Here is a 17,870-nt window from a genome sequence, read left to right as displayed (position 1 = left end):
TAATGTTCTGGTCGGTAGCTAGCTAGCACTCACGTGGCTGCAAGCACGTCATGAAAAGGGGCATGAGGGAAGCCCTACAATATTACGTTTTTCTGAGTAGTGAGAATGGTAGGGAGCAGGCAATGTTGAAAAGTAATCTTTAGACATGCACTTTTCTTGAATGTAGTTTTGTAATTGATTAAAACGAGCAGACAAGAAAATTGCCTTTGAAACAGGTCAAGATTTTGCTGTGAGCCAATGGAGTAACATAGGTAACCACAGGTTGTTTTCCCCACACAGGGTGGGGCCGCGATGTTCTATCTAATACCGACTGGGACTATGAGGGGATGCTGGCATCAAAACCCCCCTGCTGGCGGAAAGGAGTTCCAATGATGGGCCCTAAGGTTATTATAGCTGGTGGTTGTGGGGAGGTGGATGGTTGGCGAAAATTGTTGCTGAAAAACAGCAAGTGAGAGAACAAGGGTAAGTTGACATATAAATACATCCAAAGATTGACGCCCATTGGTTGAGAGAGAGGAATGTGATAATTGCAAAAGGGAGCCCGTAGGTTAAACAGCAAGTGTGAGGAATGTACATTATTGTGCCGTTCTTATAGGCTATAAGGTAAATAGGTGAATGACGTTCCTCACATGGCTAACAGGAAAGAGGAGAAGAAACAAGACGCTATGCTGATGATGATACGTTTGTGTTTATACCCACTATGCTCTTAGAATAGGAAACGATGTCAATTATGTTATGCTAACTGGATGAAGTTAAACAAGCATTCAGACCCGCCTTCCTGATTGAACTTTTGTGAACTACATTCTGTGACATTTCGTAATGTTGTATGCTTTAAATGCCATGATGTCATACTCATTTCGGTATTTAATCTAGTGGAATTCGCTGCACATTCTTGAGGAAGAGAATTGTATTTCACACCCACGTGTGTTCGACAACAGCTGATAATCAGAATAGGGGACGCGGTCCAGACGGAATCCCTAGCCGTGTCCTCAGAGCATGCACAGACCAGCTGGCTGGAGTGTTTACGGACGTATTCAATCTCTCCCTAGCCCAGTCTGCTGTCCCCACTTGCTTCAAGATGTCCACCATTGTTCCTGTACCCAAGAAAGAAAAGGTAACTGAACTAAATGACTATCGCCCCATAGCACTCACTTCTGTCATCATGAAGTGCTTTGAGAGGCTAGTTAAGGATCATATCACCTTACCTGACACCCTAGACCCACTTCAATTTGCTAACTGCCCCAATAGATCCACAGACGAGGCAATCACCATCACACTGCACACTGCCCTATCCCATCTGGACAAGAGGAATACCTATGTAAGAATGCTGTTCATTGACTATAGCTCAGCATTCAACACCATAGTACCCTCCAAGCTCATCATTAAGCTCGGGGGCTCTGGGTCTGAACCCCGCCCTGTGCAACTGGGTCCTGGACTTCCTGACGGGCTGCCCCCAGGTGGTGAAGGTAGGAAACAACACATCCACTTCGCTGATCCTCAACACTGGGGCCCCACAAGGATGCATGCTCAGCCCCCTCCTGTACTCCCTGTTCACCCATGACTGTGTGGCCACGCACGCCTCCAACTCAATCATCAAGTTTGCAGACGACACAACAGTAGTAGGCCTGATTACCAACAATGACAAAACAGCCTACAAGGAGGAGGTGAAGGCCCTGGGGGTGTGGTGCCAGGAAAATAACCTCTCCCTCAATGTCGACAAAACAAAGGAGATGATCGTGGACTTCAGGAAACAGCAGAGGGAGCACGCCCCTATCCACATTGACAGGACCGCTGTGGAGCAGGTGGAAAGCTTCAAGTTCCTCTGCGTACACATCACTGACGATCTGAAATGGTCCACCCACACAGACAGTGTGGTGAAGAAGGCGCAACAAACTTTTACAGATGCACAATTGAGAGCATCCTTTCGGGCTGTATCACCGCCTGGTACGGCAACTGCACCGCCCGCAACCGCATGGCTCTCCAGAGGGTGGTGCGGTCTACCCAACGCATCACCGGGGGCAAACTACCTGCCCTCCAGGACACCTACAGCACCCGATGTCACAGGAAGGCCAAAAAGATCATCAAGGACATCAACCACCCGAGCCAATGCCTGTTCACCCCACTATCATCCAGAAGGCGAGGTCAGTACAGGTGCATCAAAGCTGGGATCGAGAGACTGAAAAACAGCTTCTATCTCAAGGCCATCAGACTGTTAAATAGCCATCACTAGGCAGCTTCCACCCGGTTACGTAACCCTGCACCTTAGAGGCTGCTGCCCCATATACATAGACTTGAAATCACTGGCCACTTTAATAATGGAACACTAGTCACTAATAATGTTTACATATTTTTGCTTTACTCATCTCATATGTATATACTGCATTCTATTATACTGTATTTTAGTCTATGCCACGCTGACATTGCTCATCCTAATATTTATAATATTTCTATATTCCTTAATTCCATTATTTTACTTTTAGGTTGTGTGTATTGTGTGAATTGTTAGATATACTGCACTGTTGGAGCTAGAAACACAAGCATTTTGCTACACCTGCAATAACATCTGCTAAACATGTGTATGTGACAAATACAATTTGATTTGATTTTATGCCTTCTCAGTATGGAGTAGTATGTTGATATCTGTTGCTTACTGCATACGTTTGTCCTAAACAGTACGTTCTAAATAGTATGTAGTACGATTAGTACACATTATTTAGTTTAGGAAAGTAGTAGGCAAGCCACATTTTGGACACACACACACACACACACACACACACAAACACACACACACTATTGACCATGAGATTGTTTGTTGAATAATGCATGAAGAAGCAGCGAGAGAGGGACAGGCCAGGGAACCCAGTCAGGGAACCCAGTCAGGGAACCCAGTCAGGGAACCCAGTCAGGGAACCCAGGCAGGGGAGTGTGTCTTTTCCTCAGCCCAAGGGGAACAGGCCTGCAAGGCAAGCACTGAGCTGAAGCAGGAGATCAGGCAGCAAACAAATAGACGGGAGTAGGACAACACACACCTAATGGCCCTCTGGTGGTAGTCGAGGGGGTCACAGCTGTTGGAGGGGGGGTAGAAGGAGGGGCGGTTCTGTTGGTCTCTGATGGGGTACTGGTGGACGGAGGCGTTGGGCTGGGACGTGGTGTAGTAGGGTGGAGGGATGCCGTTACTGGTCTCACTGCGATAGTCACTGTCTCTGTCATCCACAGCACTGTCTGGGTCCTCATCTGGAGGGGAGGGGAGTGGGGGGGAGGGGAGGGGAACACATTCAATAAATGATCATTAAATTAATCAGGGCCCTGGTTATCCTCGAGGAACAGTGACACGGGATGGAGGGACAACTCCCTTGGGGCAGGAAGAAACCTTGAGAGGAACCAGACTATTGAGAATAGCTGGTCAATGAACAGTGTGGAGGTCTGCAACACTGACTCTTTCTATTCTCTCCCTCTCAGGGACTAACTTAGACCTGAAAGTGAAAGTGAAGCTGTCACTCTTGAGAGAATGGGTATAGGAGAGAGTGGGTGAGACTAAAGCTACATTTACATTGTGGAGATTTGGGACTGTCGTTCACACAGATAGTCTAGACTCATCTCATTTGGACTGGTTCAGATGATGTCTGTTGTGTTCACATTTTAAAACATTGGAACCTGTTCACACAGGAATTTGACTAAATCTTGCCCGGTTACACTGCCAGTTTTTATTTATTTAACATTTATTTTAACAGGGAAATCCCATTTAGACCAAGGCCTCTTTTGCAAGGGAGCCCTGCATGTACATAAATTATACAACATTTACAATTTTTTAAAAATAAAAACATCCAATATTTACAAGAAATGTAAGCAATCACATTCCTCAAGACAGATGTTCTCCATCAACAACTTCAACTGGCCTAGAGGTAACAGAGCATCAAGGTGCAGAGAGATCTGCAGATCATTCCATACATGGGGCACAAAAAAACTGAATGCAGATTTACCTAATTTCGTAGAGATCAACGGGACCTCTAGAGTTAGCCATCCCTGTGTTCTGGTAACTCATATGTCTGTAATTTAAAAATGAAGGTATGGCGGAAGTTTATGCAAGAGGGTTTTATAAACAAAAAGAGAGCAGTGTATAAAAGTGCGCTGTGGTAAACTGCATCTACTGGTTTCAGTGTAGTGGCAGCTGCATTCATATATATTGTGTCACCGTAGTCTAGCACTGTTAGGAAAGTTGACTGAATTATCTGATTTCTGCTGTTCAGGGAGAGGCATGATCTATTTCTAAAGAAAAAGCCTATTTTTATTCTCAACTGCTTAACTAACTCATCCATATGCTTTTTAAAAGATAACCTTTCATCAATCCAGATGCCCAGATATTTATAAGGACACGATCAATGTGGGCACCATCCAATGTACATATGCGTAAATCCTCAGATACATTTTTAAGTGAATTTGAAAACATCATGTACTTTGTTTTACCTGCATTAAGTACCAATTGCACTTCAACAATGGCTTTCTGCAAAGCAACAAAGGCAGATTGCAGCGCCGAAAAAGCCTGGTCAACCTTACAGTGTCATCTACATATAGGTGTATGTTATTTTTCTTTTTGCAGATAGACCAATATTATTTATATTGACAGTAAAAAGTACAGGACCTAAAATACACACCTGTGGGATACCTTTCGTAATATCAAGGAAACTCGACTTAACACCATCAAAAAATACACAGTGTCCTGTCTGTCTTGTAGTGTTTAATCCAATTACATTAAGCCTGATTCAGGGCAATTTCAGACAACCTTTGAATTAGTAAAGAGTGGACGACAGTTATGAATGCTTTATACAAGTCAATGAATACAGCAGCACAGTGTTTCTTCCTAGTGAAAAAATGTACCACATCATTTAAAACCAGTGATTCTGCCGAGATGGTGCTATGCCCTGGTCTGAAGTTCTCCTGATGTACATTTAGAATAGATTTGGAAGTTAAGAAATACTGTATCTTAGCTGAGCATTAATCAAGAATTCAAACATGTTATCTAGGCAAGAAAGTTTAGAAATAGGATGATAATTATTAAGGTCACAAGGGTCACCACCTTTGTAAAGGGGGAGAACATGGGCCGCTTTCCAGACCAGTGGTCTGACTAAACTAGACTAACTAAAGGGTCAGTTAAACCACTATTTCTTTCACATAAGAAGCCTCCAGAGATAAAATGCTAATTAACTGTATCACGTATCTAACATTGCTCAGTAATGATGCCAGTGTCAGACAGAACGTGCTTAGGCAGGAAATGGGTGGAATTTCCACGCTTCAGTGCATTAACTATTTTCCTAAATGTAGCTGCATCATTAGCAGAGTCTGAAATAGAATTTAGAAAGTAGCTTGATTTAGCCTTCTTAATTGAGGAAGTGCATCTATTTCTCATTTGCCTGAAAAGCTGACAATCAGCTATCGAGTCAGTTTTTCTAGCCCAGGATTGATTTCTCATTATAATAAGGTCAGAAAGCTCTGAAGAGAACAAATGATTTATTCCTTTTTAACTCTAAGGCGTTTAAAGGGGGGCATGTCAGTCCGCCAGAGAGACAAAGATACATTTATTTATTTATTTAGTTCACCTTTATTTAACCAGGTAAGCCAGTTGAGAACAAGTTCTCATTTACAACTGCGACCTGGCCAAGATAAAGCAAAGCAGTGCGATAAAAACAACAACAACACAGAGTTACACATGGGATAAACAAAAACGTACATTCAATAACACAATAGACAATAGAACATCTATATACAGTGTGTGCAAATGTAGTAAGTTATGGAGGTAAGGCAATAAATAGGCCATAGTGCAAAATAATTACAATTTAGTATTAACACTGGAGTGATAGATGTGCAGAAGATGATGTGCAAATAGAGATACTGGGGTGCAAATGAGCAAAATAAATAACAATGTAAATAACAATATGGGGATGAGGTAGTTGGGTGGGCTAATTGCAGAATGGCTGTGTACAGGTACAGTGATCGGTAAGCTGCTCTGACAACTGATGCTTAAAGTTAATGAGGGAGATAAGTGTCTCCAGCTTCAGAGATTTTTGTAGTTCGTTCCAGTCATTTGCAGCAGAGAACTGGAAGGAATGGCGGCCAAAGGAGGTGTTGGCTTTGGGGATGACCAGTGAGATATACCTGCTGGAGCGCATACTACGGGTGGGTGTTGCTATGGTGACCAATGAGCTAAGATAAGGCGGGGATTTGCCTAGAAGTGATTTATAGATGACCTGGAGCCAGTGGGTTTGGCGACGAATATGTAGTGAGGGCCAGCCAACGAGAGAGTACAGGTCACAATGGTGGGTAGTATATGGGGCTTTGGTGACAAAACGGATGGCACTGTGATAGACTACATCCAATTTGCTGAGTAGAGTGTTGGAAGCTATTTTGTAAATGACATCGCCGAAGTCAAGGATCGGTAGTATAGTCAGTTTTACGAGGGCATGTTTAGCAGCATGAGTGAAGGAGGCTTTGTTGCGAAACAGGAAGCCGATTCTAGATGTAACTTTGGATTGGAGATGCTTAATGTGAGTCTGGAAGGAGAGTCTACGGTCTAACCAGACACCTAGGTATTTGTAGTTATCCACATATTCTAAGTCAGACCCGCCGAGAGTAGTGATTCTAGTCGGGCGGGCGGGTGCAAGCAGCGTTCGATTGAAGAGCATGCATTTAGTTTTACTAGCGTTTAAGAGCAGTTGGAGGCCACGGAAGGGGTGTTGTATGGCATTGAAGCTCGTTTGGAGGTTTGTTAACACAGTGTCCAATGAAGGGCCAGATGTATAAAAAATTGTGTTGTCTGCGTAGAGGTGGATCTGAGAGTCACCAGCAGCAAGAGCGACATCATTGATATACACAGAGAATAGAGTCAGCCCGAGAATTGAACCCTGTGGCACCCCCATAGAGACTGCCAGAGGTCCAGACAACAGGCCCTCCGATTTTACACATTGAACTCTATCAGAAAAGTAGTTGGTGAACCAGGCGAGGCATTCAGTTGAGAAACCAAGGCTATTTAGTCTGCCAATAAGAATGCAGTGATTGACAGAGTCAAAAGCCTTGGCCAGGTCGATGAAGAAGGCTGCACAGTACTGTCTTTTATCAATCGCGGTTATTATATCGTTTAGGACCTTGAGCGTGGCTGAGGTGCACCCATGACTAGCTCGGAAACCAGATTGCATAGCGGAGAAGGTACGGTGGGATTCGAAGTGGTCGGTGATCTGTTTGTTAACTTGGCTTTCAAATACTTTCGAAAGGCAGGGTAGGATGGATATAGGTTTGTAACAGTTTGGATCTAGAGTGTCACCCCCTTTGAAGAGGGGGATGACCGCAGCAGCTTTCCAATCTCTGGGGATCTCAGACGATACGAAAGAGAGAGGTTGAACAGGCTAGTAATAGGGGTTGCAACAATTTCGGCGGCTAATTTTAGAAAGAAAGGGTCCAGATTGTCTAGCCCAGCTGATTTGTAGGGGTCCAGATTTTGCAGCTCTTTCAGCGGGGGGGCATGGGCAAGTTGCAGCGGAGGGTGCAGAGCTGGTGGCCGGGGTAGGGGTAGCCAGGTGGAAAGCATGGCCAGCCGTAGCAAAATGCTTATTGAAATTCTCGATTATCGTAGATTTATCGGTGGTGACAGTGTTTCCTAGCCTCAGTGCAGTGGGTAGCTGGGAGGAGGTGTTTTTACTCTCCATGGACTTTACAGTGTCCCACAACGTTTTGGAGTTAGTGCCACAGGATGCAAATTTCTGTTTGAAAAAGCTAGCCTTTGCTTTCCTAACTGATTGTGTATATTGGTTCCTGACTTCCCTGAAAAGTTGCATATCGCAACTTATAGTTGCATATGATAAGACTTCCAAGGCTAATTCAGGGTCAGGTATGCAACTGACAAAGGAAAGCTCAGAGCAATACTCTACCCTTGGGGAGAGACCATTTTCAAATGCATTTTCATAATTACACGAGGATCAGTGTTTTTCTGCTTTGTATCTCTAATACAGGCAATAGGACAGTGATCACTAATTGCATTAGCAAAGACACCATTTGACAAGTTCTTGTGCAGTTTGTCAGAATAAGATCAAAAAGGGGTTTAGGTGGTGGGCACGGCAGGGGGTGTGGCAATGGTCATGGTCGGCCCGTCGGCTAAATTGTAGATAATTTTTGTTGTTTCATTTTAAAGCAAATTTCTTGCAATTTACACATTTTGCCATGGAGCTGAGAGAAAATGTTGCACTTTTTCTATGACATTTTGACATGGCTAATGCTGTCTTCTTTTGCTCAAACTCAATACTACTAAATTCATTGTTTTGGGAATTTCAATTCTCCCTGACTGTCTAGCTTATATTTGGTGATTGCTAGTTCTCAAAGATTATATTATTTTAAAAAAATTAAAAATCTCCATGATCTTTTCTACATACTTTATATCTGGTTTTAGTCGTTTAAGTTTACAGTGAAAGCGTTTTTCCATCCTGAAAATATATCTATTTTTTTTACACTGTTTGGACTTAGGCGACCCGAAAAAATGCTTAGGTGGCCCGCTCCAAAGAATTACAAAGCCAGTCTCCAGACCTTAATCCCATAGAAAATCTGTGGAGGGAGCTGAAGGTTCGAGTTGCCAAACGTCAGGCTCGAAACCTTAATGACTTGGAGAAGATCTGCAAAGAGGAGTGGGACAAAATCCCTCCTGAGATGTGTCCAAACCTGGTGGCCAACTACAAGAAACGTCTGACCTCTGTGATTGCCTGCAAGGGTTTTGCCACCAACTACTAAGTCATGTTTGCAGAAGGGTCAAATACTTATTTCCCTCATTAAAATGCAAATCAATTTATAACATTTTTGACATGCGTTTTTCTGGATTTTTTTGTTGTTATTCTGGCTCTCACTGTTCAAAGAAACCTACCATTAAAATTATAGACTGATCATGTCTTTGTCAGTGGGCAAATGTACAAAATCAGCAGGGGATCAAATAATTTTTTCCCTCACTGTAGAGAACTTCATTACTTTATTGTCCCACAGAGTAATATATTTTTTTAATGCTGCAGAATCATGATCAAAACCACTCATTCACAGTGCCCACTCATTCACAGTGGCTATCCCAGCTAATGTGGACCATCTTAACACCAACCATAGAACTCCCATTGAGCTCATCTCTCCAGGTCACCCAGAGTGCCATCATATAAATAATAATCTAGTTCCGTCACGACTCTCTACTCCACATCATTTACATTCTATAATCTCAATTTCTAGGTGTAAAATGGGGTTATACGCTGCCATAGATCAGAGACTATAGGGTCCCAGTGGGATGGGGTAGGGGAGTTGAGCAGAACCAAATCACCCTCAGTGCAAACCTTAATCTATTCATCATTAATAATAATAATAATAATAATAATAATAATAATAATAATTGTTCAAAACCCTGACAAAGCCTGCTAGAGCCATAACACCTATCTCTAGAGCGTTTTTAATCCATCTCGTCTTGCTGTATAAACAGAAGAGGCATACTTATCTTTTCCCACACAAGAGAGTGGGTTGGAGGTTATTCTGGAGGAGTTTTGCAATATGGTATTTTAGTTATGCAGCAAAGGTAATCAGGATAGCGGTTCTCTTTCCTTCATAATCCCATGTGGCGCTCCCTCCCTCCCAACGCTCCTTCCCTCCCACTCCCTCTACTACACTCCAGGAAGTGAATGGAGGTGGATTAGCAACACTGCAGGGGTGAGTGGGATTCTGATGGAGGAACCATGCTTATATAAGAGCATCAGCTAGATGAGCAAGAGAGAGTAATAGAGACAGAGGGTGTGATAAAGGGAGACTTCACAATTTGTCAACTTCATATTCATCCTCTTCAGCACCACCCCAACATCAACATACTGTATGTGAAAATGGTGCGTTTTTGTTTTGTAGTAAAAAAGATAGAGGAAGATAAGCGTTTGCAATGATATTGTTGGTGTGCATCGTGTGATTTTGACCAATTGTGAGTAGGCATTGCCTACTAATTGGTTGATGCGCCATTTTCACATATGTTGATGTTGGAGTGGTGCTGGAGATGATGAATATGAAGTTGAACATTTTTTGAAATTTCCCTTTGAGGGTACTCACTTTGTTGGTCTCCCCACAGACTCCAGTTACCTACAAAGAAACAGAACGTTTTGAGAAGGATTCTATCTTAATTACGAAACATTAGGAATATGACAATATCAACGTCATTTCATGGGTTTCAGAACACTTTAATTGAACTGTTTACACCAGGGGTCCCCAATTACATTTAGCCGTGGGCTGAATTTTCCTTGAGCAGATGGTCGGGGGGGCCGGAACATAGTTATAAATAATTTGTACAATGCAAATTGACCGCAAGAATCCCAAACAGATATAGTATTTGACAAAAACAGAATAATTTCTAACCTTGATTACATTGGGATAAGATCACATATGCAACTGTATTTATGAGTGGGAATACTTGGGAACAGCTTTCCTAAATTAATTTTTATTTATTTTTTATTTCACCTTTATTTAACTAGGTAAACCAGTTGAGAACAAGTTCTCATTTACAACTGCGACCTGGCCAAGATAAAGCAAAGCAGTGCGATAAAAACAACAACACAGAGTTACATATGGGGTAAAACAAAACAAAGTCAAAAATACAACAGAAATACATATATATACAGTGTGTGCAAGTGTAGCAAGTTATGGAGGTAAGGCAATAAATAGGCTATAGTGCAAAATAATTACAATTAGTATTAACACTGGAATGATAGATGTGCAAGAGATGATGTGCAAATAGAGATACTGGGGTACAAATGAGCAAAATAAATAACAATATAGGGATGAGGTAGTTGGGCGGGCTAATTTCAGATGGGCTATGTACAGGTGCAGTGATCGGTAAGGTGCTCTGACAACTGATGCTTAAAGTTAGTGAGGGAGATAAGTGTCTCCAGCTTCAGAGATTTTTGCAATTTGTTCCAGTCATTGGCAGCAGAGAACTGGAAGGAATGGCGGCCAAAGGAGGTGTTGGCTTTGGGGATGACCAGTGAGATATACCTGCTGGAGCGCAGACTACGGGTGGGTGTTGCTATGGTGACCAATGAGCTAAGATAAGGCGGGGATTTGCCTAGCAGTGATTTATAGATGGCCTGGAGCCAGTGGGTTTGGCGACGAATATGTAGTGAGGGCCAGCCAACAAGAGCGTACAGGTCACAGTGGTGGGTAGTATATGGGGCTTTGGAGACAAAACGGATGGCACTGTGATAGACTACATCCAATTTGCTGAGTAGAGTGTTGGAGGCTATTTTGTAAATGACATCGCCGAAGTCAAGGATCGGTAGGATAGTCAGTTTTACGAGGGCATGTTTGGCAGCATGAGTGAAGGAGGCTTTGTTGCGAAATAGGAAACCGATTCTAGATTTAACTTTGGATTGGAGATTCTTAATGTGAGTCTGGAAGGAGAGTTTACAGTCTAACCAGACACCTAGATATTTGTAGTTGTCCACATACTCTAGGTCAGACCCGTCGAGAGTAGTGATTCTAGTCGGGTGGGCGGGTGCAAGCAGCGTTCGGTTGAAGAGCATGCATTTAGTTTTACTAGTGTTTAAGAGCAGTTGGAGGCTACTGAAGGAGTGTTGTATGGAATTGAAGCTCGTTTGGAGGTTTGTTAACACAGTGTCCAATGAAGGGCCAGATGTATACAAAATGGTGTCGTCTGCGTAGAGGTGGATCTGAGAGTCACCAGCAGCAAGAGCGACGTCATTGATATACACAGAGAAAAGAGTCGGCCCAATAATTGAACCCTGTGGCACCCCCATAGAGACTGCCATAGGTCCAGACAACAGGCCCTCCGATTTGACACATTTGACAATTAAAGTCAATTTGAGCTCATTTCCTGGTGATTTTACAGTCTTATGTCCAAGAACTAAAATGATAGGCCGCCTATTGGGGATCCCGGGTTTATGCTGTGTGTCTTACTACTGATATTGTATGTGCTGCAAGGGAACTTTTGGGTAAAGAGTGCCATGCATTGCTATTGTTATGGAATATTTTGGTGCCTACATGGAGGCTAGTTTGCTGAGCTCTCTGTGTGTGTTTGTGTGCATGTATGTGTGTGTGTGTGTGTGTGTGTGTACGCAGGAAGACTCAGTGGGGCTTGTCTGTCTGTGAGATGGGTCATAGGCAGACAGGAAGAGCCATAGCCCCAGTGTCTGCCACCCCCCGCCTCCTCCCCCTGAGAGCTGTGTCAGCACGCCCAGTAAATTCTGACACCACCAGAAACTCTGCATCCAGTGCCTCTGTATATCTGATACTCATATTGATGTTTCACTTTATCAATGTGGATACACACTGACATGCAAACACACACAAACACACACAGGAAATAGGCATGCACGCACGCGCACAAACACACACATAAACAAACTCTTGTGCAATCCAAATACCTCTCACTGAACTGACAGGGCGATATCAAATAGTTGACTCTCATTGGTTAATCCCTAACACATGTCTATCAGACAAGCCCAGTGATTGGTGGATTACTCACAGCACTGTGTCACTGGGACAGGAAGTGGTCGCTCCTGGTCTTCTTGGTATGAGTACTGGTTAGTTATCTGAAATACATACACATTTGTATTTGTATTTATTATGGATCCCCATTCCTGGGGTCCAGCAAAAATTAAGGCAGTTCATACAATTTTAAAAACATTACAATACATTCACAGATTTCACAACACACTGTGTGCCCTCAGGCCCCTACTCCACCACTACCACATATCTACAGTACAAAATCCATGTATACGTGTGTGTATGGTGGGTATGTTATCATGTGTGTGTATGCATGTGTCTGTGCCTATGTTTGTGTTGCTTCACAGTCCCCGCTGTTCAATAAGGTGTTTTTTAATCTGTTTTTTAAATCTCATTTTACTACTTGCATCAGTTACTTGATGTGGAATAGAGTTCCATGTAGTCATGGCTCTATGTAGTACTGTGCGCCTCCCATAGTCTGTTCTGGACTTGGGGACTGTGAAGAGACCTCTGGTGGTATGTCTTGTGGGGTATGCATGTTCGCCAGTAGTTCAAACAGACAGCTCGGTGCATTCAACATGTCAATACCTCTCATAAATACAAGTAGTGAAGTCACATATGTTTAATATTAGCTCTCTGTGTACATCCAAGGGCTAGCCGTGCTGCCCTGTTCTGAGCCAATTGCAAATTTCCTAAGTCCTTTTTTGTGGCACCTGACCACACGACTGAACAGTAGTCCAGGTGTGACAAAACTAGGGCCTGTGGGACCTGCCATGTTGATAGTGCTGTTAAGAAGGTAGAGCAGCGCTTTATTATGGACAGATTTCTCCCCATCTTAGCTTCTGTTGTATCAATATGTTTTGACCATGACAGTTTACAATCCAGGGTTACTCCAAGCAGTTTAGTCACCTCAACTTGCTCAATTTCCACATTATTTATTACAAGATTTAGCTGAGGTTTAGGGTTTAGTGAATGATTTGTCCCAAATACAATGCGTTTAGTTTTATAAATATTTAGGACTAACTTATTCCTTGCCACCCACTCTGAAACTAACTGCAACTCTTTGTTAAGTGTTGCAGTCATTTCAGTCGCTGTAGTAGCTGACATGTATAGTGTTGAGTCATCCGCACACATAGACACTCTGGCTTTACTCAAAGCCAGTGGCATGTCATTAGTAAAGATTGAAAAAAAGTAATGGGCCTAGACAGCTGCCCTGGGGAATTCCTGATTCTACCTGGATTATGTTGGAGAGGCTTCCATTAAACACATAAGTCATTCTACTGTGCAGAGCCCGAGGTGTACCAGTAATGCTTCCCAACTCTAACCACATGTACTCCTCTCCCACCAGAGACCTGGGTTCAATCCCTGTTCCAACTCTTCAAGCTATTTGTCCCACATGCCTGTATCCTCTGTCATTTTAAATCTGTCTCAATAAAGTGAAAATACGTAAAGAGAGTGGGAAAACTCCGTCTACTGTATAATAGAGGGTGATCCATAAATATGTGTTCGACAACAGCTTACATCCTGATCTCTCATGGCGTTGAGTTGCTCCAGTTTTTTGGCCCAATAGCGTGCCTCCTCCTCAGGGATATCTGAAAACAAATATATATATTCACACAGCTGACCAGCACACACACACATAGGCATGTCCCCTCGCGACACACATCTGTAATGCCGCTAAGATGTTTAGAATCTCGTTCACACACACACACACACACACACACACACACACACACACACACACACACACACACACACACACACACACACACACACACACACACACACACACACACACACACACACACACACACACACACACACGGCTAGCAGTTACCATTAAGCTTTCCACCAAGCTTTCACTTGGATAGCTTTTATACACTAATAGATGATTAGTAGTTAGCCTATCACACCCATTCCCCTCAAAACTATTCTTGCCAATGACATTGAGTGTGACTTTTCAGCCAGAACCCCACTTGACTGGTGCTCAGTCAGACAGACAGACAGGGTCAGATCACCAGTATTGACCAGGGGATGGGAGGCAGTGTAAAATGACACCTAATCAATGCTAGGAGAACACAGCCTGAAGTTAAAGGGAAAGACACAAGCAGCCAATCAGTGTGTTTCTATGGGGACACATGGAATCTAATAAAACTGGTTACGGGTGAGTTTCCCAAAAACATAAAGTACATATTATGATTATTGTTCATTCATTGCCTACAAATGGACTTAAGATGATTTTAGTGCTGAAAATAATCTTTATGTTTTTGGGAAACGGACCCTAACCCAGTTAACATTTACATTTACATTTTAGTCATTTAGCAGAGACACTCTTATCCAGAGCGACTTACAGTTAGTGAGTGCATACATTATTTTTTTATTCTTCATAACCCCTGTGGGAATCGAACCCACAACCCTGGCATTGCAAACGCCATGCTCTACCAACTGAGCTACATCCCTAAAGATCAGAATGCATGTTTAGGTGTGATTATGTTTACTGTAAGATGCTTCTGTGGCATGCCTGTGTATGTGGATTGTGGACATGTGTACAAATATGATTAGACACATTGCTGTATTTCAAGTCGTTTTTGGGGTATAAATTGCAGTCAATTAAGTATATTCATTACTTCATTCATTAAATTGTTCGTCTGTCCATTCATTAATTCATTTCCTTGTTTGTTCAGTTGTCCATCCATTCATCCATCCATCCATCCATCCATCCATCCATCCATCCATCCATCCATCCATCCATCCGTTAGTTTGTTAATTCTTTCATTGATTCCCTCTCTCTCTCACTCACCCAGCGGCAGTTCAAAGCGTGTGTCCAGCAGCAGCTGGTGTAAGGTGGGGTCTTTGGTTCCACAGATATCGTTGTCCGCCATGATGACCTGGGAGTCCAGGGTCAACCACTCCCCCGGACTCTCCTACACATAGAAATAGAATGCATAGACCTGATATACCATTCATTATCATTGTTAGTTTGTTATTTAGATCCCAATTGTTATACTGCATACAAAAACATTAGTCAGGTCCCAGATCTGTTCGTGCTGTCTTACCAACTCTTCTACGGTCATTGTCACAAAGAGTTCGTAAAACAGCACAAACAGATCTGGGATCAGGCTAACAAAACATCATGTCTGTCCCTGGATCTTTCTGTGGGGACTCATTCAGTGAGTCATTCTGATTATTCATTCCACTCATTCTAATTCCATGGCTGGTATAATTCATTATCCCAAGGAGTTGCCTTGCCCTGGCTTAGGGAGACATGCTCACATAGTCACTTGGCATACTAAGTAGTATGCTAGTGTAAGTATTGGGGGGTGTAGTGTACCACGTTTGATTGGTGGATGCTGTGCAGGGGGATCCAAACGGTTCCCACCATGGTGTCCCATATTAAGCCTTTATTCCACACCTCCACCGTCAGCCCCAGGTCCAGCCTGTTGATCTCACTAGAGAGAGAGAGAGAGAGAGAGAGAGAGAGAGAGAGAGAGAGAGAGAGAGAGAGAGAGAGAGAGAGAGAGAGAGAGAGAGAGAGAGAGAGAGAGAGAGAGAGAGAGAGAGAGAGAGAGAACATTCGGAAAGGAAAGAGAGAAAAGACAGCACAGAGGAGAGAATAGAAAGGGAAAAGATAGCAGGAGAGAGAATGGTGAGGAGAGATACACTTCTGTGTGTGTCAGGAGGACAGGAATAAACTGAGTGGAAGAAGAGAGGGAGGGGGAAGAGGGGATGAGGAGAAATTAGATTGAACAGAGACATAAACAGAGTCAAACAATAGCCCAGAGTGGGACATAAAAATGTGCTGTGTGATTGTAAAGATTCATCTCACACACAGCGTTGTTAACACACACACACACACACACACACACACACACACACTAGACCTGGCGCCAGGATAAAGTGACTAAGGGGGCAATTTAAATCGGTGAGGGGGAACAATTTTGGGGGGTTCTTGCATTGGAATATATATTGAATTCTGCTTATATCACACTATACCACAATAAACAAAGTTCAAATGCCGAGACTCCAAAACCATTGATTGAGTGCTTTTGAAGTGGCAGGTTGGCGCGAAATCTCCGCTGCGCTGTATCAGCACAATGGACAGTGCCTTACACACTAAAGCAAGGCTGTTTTGTGGATGAATATAGGCTACAAGTTCGATAGGGTAATTCACCTATTACAAACACCCTATGTGAATGCAGCCGTACACACAGCTGTCTAACAAAAATAATGCAAACTAAATGCTGTCACACCCTGGCTCTGGGGACTCTATATGTTGAGCCAGGGTGTGTAGATTCTATGTGTTTTTGTTCTATGTTCACAGTCTAGCTTTGTATTTCTATGTTGGCCAGAGTGGTTCCCAATCAGAGGCAACGAGTGTCAGCTGTTGCTGGTTGTCTCTGATTGGGAGCCATATTTAGACAGGCTGTGTTCCCACAGGTGTTGTGGGATCTTGTTCCTTTTGGTTTGTTCCGTGTTGGTTGTGTTTAACCTAGGACGTCACGTTATTGTTTTGTTCTTGTTATCACTATCTATAATAAAGTATGTTCGTTCATCACGCTGCGCCTTGGTCTACTCCGTTCAACGATCGTGACAAATGCTGAAAGTAGTAGCCTAGTTTTTCATGCATGCAAAACAAATACTGAATACTAGTTTGCATTAGAATTCCCACACAACTGCGAATGCGAATGAATTAATGTGAACAGAACAAAACAGCAGTAACAAGTAGGCCTAGTAAACTAAATATCAGATCGATAAAGGCATGACACCATCTATATTTAGGCTAGTTACATTAACAGTAAACAAATGCAGTAAACAAAAGACGAATGGAGATCCAAATAACCAAAACATAGCCTACAGCTTACTACAGAACTTTCGACATGGGGGAAAAAATGCCGGATCTGCAGTAACCGAGTATTCCAGCCACTCTCTTCCTATGAACCAGTTGCTATTAAATTAACGTTTTTGGACAGAAAACCTGCAGCTAGGGTATGATTCTATGCTAACCTGGGCTGGCTCCTCTGTTCCAAGATCTTCAGGAACAGTCAGAGGTGGAGGGGGCTGTGGAGCCATTATCCTGGCGGTGCTTGTGGAAGGGTGGGTAGGCTCTGCACACGCGGAGCTAGCTGGAGCTCAGCAGTATCGTCGCTGCTGGACTTGGCGGTGGCCTCGGTGGTTTGATGCTGCTGCTGCTCATCGCTCTCCATTTCTGATATCCATCGTGGCAGTGGCAGATTAGCTGGTTCGAATTAGGCTAATAACACTAATGCTTTTTACAGCTAGCAGCTTGAACGGTAAACTTGACACCCGCCCTTATAAATCAAAATCAAATATTACAGGCGAAGGCGTATCACATTATTTTCCCCCGC

At 43.1% G+C, this 17,870-nt stretch overlaps 1 protein-coding gene across 1 annotated transcript in view; it reads right to left on the bottom strand.

Annotated features, from left to right (window-relative positions):
* LOC121581347 (protein unc-13 homolog A-like) overlaps window positions 1-17,870 on the bottom strand; it is a 64,217-nt gene that overhangs the window by 2,088 nt on the left and 44,259 nt on the right. The window contains exons 4-9 of the mRNA XM_041896868.2: window positions 15,836-15,953; window positions 15,305-15,428; window positions 14,026-14,096; window positions 12,524-12,590; window positions 10,096-10,125; window positions 3,030-3,234 (exon numbers count right to left, since the gene is read on the bottom strand). Coding sequence (XP_041752802.2) covers window positions 3,030-3,234; window positions 10,096-10,125; window positions 12,524-12,590; window positions 14,026-14,096; window positions 15,305-15,428; window positions 15,836-15,953 — 615 coding nt within the window. The remainder of the gene's footprint in view (window positions 1-3,029; window positions 3,235-10,095; window positions 10,126-12,523; window positions 12,591-14,025; window positions 14,097-15,304; window positions 15,429-15,835; window positions 15,954-17,870) is intronic.

The sequence above is a fragment of the Coregonus clupeaformis genome, chromosome 14 (assembly GCF_020615455.1).
Source record: "Coregonus clupeaformis isolate EN_2021a chromosome 14, ASM2061545v1, whole genome shotgun sequence".
NCBI lineage: Eukaryota > Metazoa > Chordata > Actinopteri > Salmoniformes > Salmonidae > Coregonus > Coregonus clupeaformis.
Note: the sequence above shows the minus strand (reverse complement) of the source record. Positions and strands in the feature narration are given on the sequence as shown.